This window comes from Dendrobium catenatum, unplaced genomic scaffold (genome assembly GCF_001605985.2).
Source record: "Dendrobium catenatum unplaced genomic scaffold, ASM160598v2 fragScaff_scaffold_1271, whole genome shotgun sequence".
NCBI lineage: Eukaryota > Viridiplantae > Streptophyta > Magnoliopsida > Asparagales > Orchidaceae > Dendrobium > Dendrobium catenatum.
The window spans coordinates 740,720-750,727 of NW_021319733.1; the positions used below are offsets into that span (position 1 = coordinate 740,720).

General features: G+C 32.3%; 2 protein-coding genes across 2 annotated transcripts in view; one reads left to right on the plus strand and one right to left on the minus strand.

Moving 5' to 3' along the window:
* LOC110100870 (INO80 complex subunit C) overlaps nt 1-3,410 on the plus strand; it is a 13,390-nt gene extending 9,980 nt beyond the window's left edge. Inside the window, exons 2-3 of the mRNA XM_020828578.2 lie at nt 2,900-2,967; nt 3,068-3,410. Of these exons, the coding sequence (XP_020684237.1) occupies nt 2,900-2,967; nt 3,068-3,199 (200 nt within the window). The 3' untranslated portion in view covers nt 3,200-3,410. The remainder of the gene's footprint in view (nt 1-2,899; nt 2,968-3,067) is intronic.
* A 5,976-nt stretch (nt 3,411-9,386) lies between these two features.
* Nucleotides 9,387-9,977, minus strand: LOC114580786. Its single transcript, XM_028699383.1, has one exon. It carries the CDS (start codon nt 9,975-9,977, stop codon nt 9,387-9,389), a length of 591 nt encoding a protein of 196 aa, XP_028555216.1.
* Nucleotides 9,978-10,008: the final 31 nt, after the last annotated feature.

The window sequence follows — 10,008 nt, forward strand, 5'->3', positions numbered from 1 at the left end:
GCAACATTAGGGACCATGATGATTTGGGACGACGAAACCATGAGATCTTGATCTGGTTCATCATCATTCCCCCCATCATCCGCTTTAAGTGCGCGGTGATAAGTTTCAAATTTAAACTCTAATTCTACTGTTACTATACACTGGATACTATGTATCTATTTAACGACTAGTCCTAATCGAAAGTTATCTCTCGTCATGGGGAGGGATAATTAACTAACTATAGGGGCTTTCGCCTATAGGAAACCTGAACTCAAATCATAAATTCATTACAAAATGAGAGTGAAATCTCTGGGTAATGTCTCATTTAAAACCCAATATGACTTCTGAAAATTTGCCTCGGAACCTAAACATGTTAAAACTCTTCTCACCAAAATAAAAAAGAAAGGGGTCACGGAGAGACTGGGGTATGAATTTTCGGAGCCCCACATCGGCCTTGATGATGCCTGTGCTCCATCTCTTTCGTGATTTGCTGGGATGGACCTGAATATGTGAATGGCATGTGTCGGAACATGATCTTTATGTTTAGCAGGAGATTGTCTTGGGTCAACAAGGTTGAACTCTTTTAGCTTCTTAGCACGAAATAATTCCTCAACTAAGCTTTGGAGTTGGTGATAATCCTTCATGTTATGTCTATTTATTTTTGTGGAAGACATAATTTTTTGATGGATCTGGCATGAGGCTATTTGCGTATTGATGATGGTTGTCAGAAGTACTCTTGGTTATGAATCATGTCAATAATCTTTACAATCGGCACTCAGAAAGCAAGAAGGTTGATAACATGTTGCATGAGGTGACCTCTCCCATAAGTCAGAGGTATGTTGGCCCTTTATTCACACTCAAGATGGAAATATTAGTTATATTGTGACTGGTGGTGGTGATAGCTATGATACGACTTCTTAACTAACTTGTCTTTTTAGTTGGACGATTTGCATTGTTGGTCTCGAGATGCCGCCAATAATCCAATACTAATATGATTATTGTAGAGCTTTAAAAACTCGGCTAGTTTCTTCAACTGCTATAGTTTGAGTACATATCTGAAGTAGTTTCTCGGAGGCCCTTATTCAAAAGTTGTTTGAGCGATGACTATTTTCATCCAAAAAAGTTTCGATGCTATATCTATGGTGCTGAAATAACGACGTAGTGTGGGCAGCTGAACCATGCTTACGAGGAATATGAGTGAAAGGAGCAACCTGCAGGATTTATTCTAAGATTTTCAACTCGTATTAGACTCCTTGAGAGACCTGATTGACTTGACTCATATGAATATGAATTTACAATGCTTAACTCATTAAATTTAATTATTTAAGATATGGCTTTCAACTTTGTGGAACTTTCTTGATGAAACAAACCTATACCACATGATATTTTGATATTTCCGTCTGCCTTCTTAGTTTTATTGTATAAATTAATGGGTTTATAGTAGAATTTAAAGTTGGGTGTTGTGGTTAGTTGCCCTCTTCTGTGATACAGGAATATACGGATGCTTAAAAGTTAATTGTTCTTTTGCATAAGTTAAAAATAATTGTTATAATTGACAATATGATCAATTATGTTTCATGAAATCTCCGCATGTTGACAAAACTTTAAACTTAATATAAATATAAAATGAAATAAATAAGATGATTTATTATGAAATTTAATGCTGTTTTTGGATTTAGGTGGTCAATGGTATCTCATCTATATCTAGAAGGTATATTCGGAATGTTTTTCTTCTTTGTTTTGACTTTTGAACGAGCAAACTGCACATACTTCACAAATTATTAATCATGTCTTGGAAGCATCTAATTGCATTGCATATGAAAAAAGAATAAGAAATTAAAGAATTAGTCAACATAAGAAAACAAACAAGTCATAAACTGATGCTGCAAGTAAAAGAAGCCATAATCAAAATAAAGTTCAAAGATGCTAAAAGAAGATTTTAGCTAAAGCAGAGTCAAGAATTGGGCAGGGCTTAAATCCAAATGTAAATCAAATTCGTCACTATATGTGTTGCATTGGCAGTATAAAATGCAATGCTAAATATGGAGAGATAATAAATCCGCATGTTTTAAATCTCGCACTTGTTCGAAATCAACACAATTGAACCAAATGCCAAGTTAAAGTCATCGTTACTCTCATTTCTTTGAAAAAAATTGACGAAAATTGAAGGACAGTGCAGCTTCTATAACTGAGGCTACTAAACAAAGCTAACAACAAAAATAGTAGCAAGATGGAAACAGAAACAGCTGACATGCATACTAGCTTAAAAAGATCATTTTTGCATCTTATTTCATCCGGAAAAAGGGCAAATTATGGGTTGAAGCTATATTCACATGATAAATTGTGCACGTACATGCGTGTGTGTATATATATATATATATATAAGAAAAATACAAATAGTCTAAAGTTGTTAACTACACTGAAATAGAGGAGAAATAATCGTAGGAAGCAGAGGAAAGGGCACGTCTCAGTCTGCATATTCTTGCCAAATATAGGAGTCTACGGTTAAATGCACAGAGAAACGGAGGATTAATTGTGGTAGTCGTGGGAAGCAGAGGAAAGGGCATGGGAAAGGCTGAAACATAGGAAAGAGAGGACATTGCTAAACGTTGATGAAGTAAAATTGGTGTTGGGAATATGAATGTAGGAGGAAAAGGCATGTGATACTAATATCAATATCCCTTACCTTTGTAAGAAGTATTTTGCATGCCAAAATGTATGACTAGTATTGTCTGCACATGATGCTAAGCTGCCATTCTTTTATGTTCACCTGCTGAAGACTAAAAGATCAGTTGGATTGAATTGTTGAGTGTTGAAGGGCTAATAGCAACCTTGGATTAATTTTGTAGTTTGATCTGTCGTTCTTCTTCTTTATGTTTGATTTTGATTTAGTTTCTGACAATGACTGTGACTTTATCAGACTTAAATATTGAGACACCTCCTTCGATGTATCCATCAAAGAAATTCTGTGATATAACAGGCTTTGAGGTATGTAATCAATTTGGAGATGAATGCTTGCTTATATTTTAGTGTTCCTCTACTTCAGCATATATATTTTTTTGGCTTATAAAATGAGTTTTGTGTGCAGGCACCGTACATGGATCCTAGAACAAACCTTCGCTATGCGAACCCAGAGGTATTTAAGCGTGTCAGAATGCTTCCAAATGAGCATATCCAACGATATCTGTCGCTGAGAAACGCTGCGGTCATACTGAGGTAGCTTCTCTCGAAGATAGTCTTATATTTAGGCGTGTATACAAAAAATTATCTTGTACAAGTTATGGAAAGCTGATGAAGGAATTTCTCGTTGAATTGTATTAGTTATCCATTTAGAAGGGTTTATGTCTGTTACAACGTAATCGAAATCTTATATATGTAATACTATATTTATTATTAATTTGTTCATAGTCCAAATCTGAAAATATTGGCAATTGGTGGATCTTGATGAAATTTTCGAAGTGTGTAAGGATGATCACCTTGACAAGTGAGAAAAAAAAGTTAGTGAAAAAAGTGCAAGAAGCTCGTAATTTACATCTTCATCAATTCATTATTGTATAATGAGTTTTTTATTACAGTTTGTGTAATAAAATCTAAGTGTCTTCTTTTATCCTTTTTTTTTTTCCTTTGAAGGAGCCATTCATCCTGTAGTACGTAGCTGCTACTCAAGGAATAATGGGGTGGTGCTCTTATTATTTTGATGTTTGCGATAATGTATATAATATCATTATTTTTTTATGTGATACCATTATAATATTTTTTGGCCATCTTTGAGGTATCAATACAAAATACTGAGATGAAATATTTTTCATTAAGTTGTTCAATTGAGATAAGGTTTCCCTTCAAGTTAAGAAAGTGTTTCATATCATGAAATTTTAGCATAGTCCATTCCCAATCTTCATTTGTACATTACCAATTCTCATAATCTTCTTCTCTCTCTCTCTCTCTCAAGCACACACTCTCTCTCTTCATATCCCCTCTTCAAATACCATGCAACCACCTCATTACATAATGCTTAAATGAAGTAGCCGGCCAAACTGTAAAGATTATTTAGATTGTAGAGTAGGTAGATCTAGAAGCAAGGCTTCTTGATCAAGGCAATTTGTTCATGTAGATCATGGCTTGTTCCGGATCTTTCAAGCCCGGCCAGTTTCAGAGATGAAACCTTTTCTAATATAACAAAATCATCTATCAACGAAACTTGGATCGAGAAATAATTTACAAATCTGAATCACTATAGCTCCTCTTGAAGCAATTTCTTAATTTTCTCATGTCAGATTGATACTGCCTGACATTTTTCTAAAGAAAGGCTGTAGCCATCCATGCGTTGCTGTGGAAAAGAACTACTACAGTGGCCGACATCGCATGTGAGTTTATTTGCATGTAGTATAATAAGTGATAAAATCTTCATCTTTCGATGAAAATGGACCTGTAACTAACACTGGATCAAAAATATGGAGAAAGCCATGTGGAGAATGAGGAAGACTGGGAGCCATTTCACCACGTGTATGTCAGAGCTATCGATCTAATTACTTGGTTCCAGCAGAAACCTGTTAAAAGAACACAGGCCCTTCAGGTTAGTACCATGCTCGTTTCTTTTCTTCTATAAGTAATAATTTTAAGTCAGCTCCCTTCTTTATTTCTCCATCTTTCTACTCTTTTTGATCAATCTTTGATGTGGATGACTCTTTCCACCATCAACAAGTAATCCAAATTGAGAAATATTCAACCTCTCTGGTAGTTTTTGAAGTTGACTTTTTTTCAAATCCCTCAAGAGAACTTTTGATCCTTTGCATTATATCAAAATTTGCCTAATTGATATAATCCTAATTCCATCATGATGAGTGTATTGATATTATTAATTAGTTGAATGTGCTCTTTACTTGTAAATGGAGACATGATTAATATAACTATCATGTCTTGTGCCCATGAAGAAATCATAATCCCTTAGATTCTAAGTAAAGCTTGCCCAAATGCTATGGGAAATCTACATGAACCATTTCTAAGAAGGAATATAGCGATTAGTTTTTTTTGTATTTTTGAAGTTTTGTTTGGGACGGTTTTTTTATTGTTTTTTAAAGCAAGTTTCTTGCACAAAAATCTATTGGAAGCAATAAACAACACAGGTCAAAAGCTGCTTCAAACAAAGTCTAAAGTTTCGTTTGGGACGGCTTTTTTATTGCTTCTTAAAATAATTTTTTAGTATAAAAAAATTAATTTTTGTACTAAAAGTTGCTTTAAGAAATAGTAAGAAAGTTGTCCCAAATGAAGTCTAAGATTAAAGTGTTGTGTCCCCTTACTCAATTTGCACGATAGCTAGCCCTGACGTGTAAGACTAGTTGGCAATGATTTATTTGTCCATGCATGTTACTATTGCTTGTTGGTAGTAAAAGTACTACCAAATCGGCTATATTCATATTCAAGAATCCTGAAACATTTTTGAAAAATTTCAAAATAATTTAAAAACATTGAAATAATTCTAAAAAATCATGAAACCTTTTAGCATTAAATAATAAAACATATGATTCAACTGAATTTTGTAGAAAAATATATAATTATCCCTAATATTTATGTTATATAAAATATGATCAGAATTATATAGAGATTTTATGGCATTAAATAATAAAACATATGATTCAACTGAATTTTGTATTACAATATATAATTATCCCTTCAAAATTCAATTTAACTATAAGTTTACTGAAATTAAAATTGAAATGATCCTAAATCTAATTCTAGAAATTTCCACCAATTGAAATATATATCATCTTAAGACTCAAATTTGATGAGATGAATTTTCTAGTAAAATATCAATTAACATGATAATGTTATACTATTAACCATGGTTGATATAATACATTATTATAGAGAAGTAGATGGAAGTGTTGGTAAAATGTGCTATCACTCTTATTCTATGCAAGAGAAAGTAAGGGATAAGTGTCGACTAAAGTATAAACATGATTGATATTCCATTCAATCCAACCATGATTAAAATCTTGATAAAAAAATGGAAAGAAAGCCTTCCATAGTTAGTGGGATTTGGATTATAAGCTAGCACTTCAATCAATGCAATAGTAGAGAAAGGCACATGGCATGGTCCCTAATTAAATAGTTTTGTAGGACCATAATGGTCAAAACTAGAAGAAAAATAGAGGCTAGCAACATGTGAAAGGAGCCAAAATATTCCTCTTAACTAATGCTTGCATCTTAGCATAAAATTATTGTTAATTACTAATTAAGTACATTCAATCAAGTCTAACAACACATCATTGTCATTCTTGTAATGATTACATTCTCTTGCATGTATTGAGTTCTTATTTTTTATTACTTTTAAACCAACAATTATTCTTAGCAATCTTTATTTTATGATGAAAGAAACATGAAATAGAAGCATAATCATTGTTAAATTCAATTTGAATATTCTAATTGGGACAACTTTCTCACTGTTTTGCTTATTAATTGGACTATAACTATTATTTGACTATTGCTTTCTTGTTGTTTTTTAAAAAAAATTTGTGATGTGAATCTTCTTTTTTACAATTAGAGTTATTAATGTGTGGTAGTTTAAAAAAAAACACCTGCTTGATTTTTTTAAAAAGAAAATATTTATAATATTCATAGCTATTTTTTTTTTAAATTTTCTTATAACAACTTCATAACTATCTTTATAAAATATTGCAGCTATTATTCCAAATAGACCTTTAATCTATGCTTACATGATTGCAAATAACTCTTAATTTCATTCTTTGAATATGTAGACAAAATGTTAGATTCTTCTACAACAACAGCTATACAATCATATTTAGTTAAAATTTTATGAACACTTTCTCAATAATTTTTTAATTTTTTGATATGTCCTATTCATATGATAGAATTTGGTTCCTAATTTTAGTTGTAAACTTTCTTAAAATATGAACAGTAGATGTAGGTAATAAACGGAATAAGTGCTATATTTTTATTGAGGAAAGAAATTATGAGTGGAATCCTCACGTGAGTAATAGTTAGAAATTTTATAAGAAGATAAAACTGATTACACTTATTTAGGTTTCGTTTGAGACAACTTTCTTATTGTTTTTTTAAAGTAGTTTTATAGTATCAATTTTTTTCAAAAAAAAAAAAAGTTGATTTAGAAATAAATAAGAAAGTTGTTTCAAATGAAGCCTTAATTAATGGCACAAAAATAAAACTTATGTAAATAATCTTGAAATTCTCTGAACTCCTAACAATCTTATCCTTATTAATGTAAAATTCGGAAGATATATTTGAATTCTTCCAACATAAATTACATAATAAATTAACTTAGAGAGAAGAAAGATAACTGAGTCTTACACATTGACCTCAATTATTAATGGGTCCCAAGTAGGGTCCACTCTCACATGCCCTTATCCAATATAAGAATCATGCTCTTAACAATCAAATTCCTCTTGAGATTCATATCTATACATTTTGATCTCAATCAATATAATTACATTGATCGTTGATCTAAGTCACAGACATGTAACACTGAATCTCCCTAGCTAGTTTAAATTGATCGAATATCTACGATGACATAATTAGAATTTTAAATAAATTTGACGGACAAAAACTCTATAATATTTACTATTAGAAGATATAACTTAGGCATCAAATTTTTGTATCATATTGCTTCCAAATCTAAAATTTAGAAAATCATGATGAGCCCCATAGCTCCTTAAATCCACCATTGATTAGTATCTCCTTAATCAGCTAATGACATTAACATCTTTCAACATCATCGTTGCCCTTGCCCAAAAAGAAATCTATAACTCTTTACACCAAGGATTGTCTTTCATTAATACTAAAGACACTTTGATTCTTTCAAAGTACACAAGATTGGCAACATATAGTATTAGGCTTTTGTCAATCATATTAAAAGCTAGGCAAAATTCACAATGATAAAGATAATAGGTCCCACATGCAAATTGGAAATTAAGGAGGAAAAAAAAGGACTTCACATAAAGAGGGAACAAACCAAGGCTCCCAAGTCTCAAGCTACCATATTTCCCTTTAATGCAAAATTAGGCCTTTAATTAGTATGTTCCATTGCCACAATCCAAATCTATACAGCTACCAGTGCTATATGTTTTCTATTCTTGTTAATCTAAATTAATGTGTAAATGTGTTTTGAAACACATGAAATTATATGAAAAGAGGGGAGTTCTCCAGTATGAAATGTGCTTGATAGTCATGAACTAGCTAGTCAAATTTAATTACACAACCATATAATATGGCAATTATATGAAATATTCTATCACAAGCTAGTCTTCTTTCAAGATAGTAACAAGCTCTTAATTAACCACCACTCTTACCAACTTATGAGCTAACATGTATATTTACTAACCAAATAGTAAATGGACAAGAAACTTGACAACCCATCTAGAGTACTTACTAGCTTGCCAAATAAGGGTTTTTTTCCCAAAAAAATTTATTAGTGGCACTCACAATCAATTCGGAGCTTTTTCGTAGGGATTTTATTATTATTTTTTTCACAGACAATATCATACATAATAATCACATAAAATTTTTTGCAGGGTTTAAAAAATTAGATCTAACATATCAATAGATCATAGATAAATCTAACATGAGCTAGTCCTTGGCTAATTTAGTCACATCATTATCATAATAATATAAATAATTATTAAATAACTTTAATATTTATTATATCAGCATATATCAATTTAAATTTTTAATTAAATATCTATTTGAACTTTTGGAGTTTGAGTTTGAATATTTTGTACTTCATCACATACATATTTAGGTTTCGTTTGTGACACCTTTTTTACAACTACTTAAAACAACTTTTTTGTGTAAAAAGATGTAATTTTTGTACTAAAAAGTCGATTTAAGAAACACTAAAAAAACCGTCACAAATAAAACCTTCTTTTTTTTTGGGGGAAATTTTGGGGCAAAAGCCTTTCATATTAAAAAGAGATTACAAGTAAAGTAAATGACAAACTATAACTCCCAAAAGCTCAAAAAATAGAGTTTGGGAGTTCTAAAGGAAGCAAAACAATACAAAGAACTTAAGATAGAGTTATAAGGACTCAGATCGTTCTGGCTTTTGATTGTCGAGAGGGACTTAAGAAAGGGTTATAAGGACTCAGATCGTTCTGGCTTTTGATTGTCGAGAGGGTCGGCCAGAACGCAAAAACCCATGGTTGCCAAATTGGCCGTCCTAAGGGCAGCTGTAGAAACAACATTCATCATTGTCCTATGCAAAAACCAGCAACCTGCAAGCAAGACAATCTCAACAGGCACCACAAAAAGAACATAAAGCATCAGGTATGGAGAATCCTGCGAAGAGTTTTGGTCCTGTTTAGCAACAGCAAAGGCCTCCAGTAAATCAAGGGTGTTTCCAGCCATGAGTTTTGAGTAAGATAGCTTTTTTGACTTTAGCAATGACAGTCAGTTGGCTGTCGATAATTCCACCAAACAACCTTTCGTTTCTTGCTCTCCAAAGGTGATAAATAGCAGCAGAAGCAGTGAGCAGATAAAGATCTATCATGGTTGTTGAAATTTTGCTCAAAAATGCTATCATAGACTTGAAAAAGGTTTGGATTCATCAAAAGTGATCCCAGCCAAGGCAGAAAACATTTAATAACATTAAAGGTGAAGCTGCAGTCATAGAATAAATAGGACATAGTTTCCGCAGCACAGTGACAGAAGCAGCAAGTGTATTGACTTGAAATTCCACGTTTAGCTAAAGCATCAGAGGTTTTGAGCCCTCCTTTAAAAGCGAGCCAGGCGTATGCAGAAAAACGAAGGAAGGCTCTCTTATGCCATACAAATTTGTTCCAATTCACCATCTCCAGGTGACTAAAATAATGCTTACGGAAATCAGCAAATTTGGGATTCAGTTTACTCAGCCAAAGATGGCTATCATCATTGCCCTCAATCGGTATAGTATTGATAAGAGTAGAAATTTGATTATCAAAAAAGCTCGGAACAGCCCAGTTGTCCCCCCAGATAATATCTTTCACCATCCAGCCAAAGTAAGGTTTAAAAGCAGGTAAC

Coding starts and splice junctions, on each gene's coding strand:
- LOC114580786 (XM_028699383.1), bottom strand. CDS start 9,977: ATGGTGAAAGATATTATCTGGGGGGACAACTGGGCTGTTCCGAGCTTT.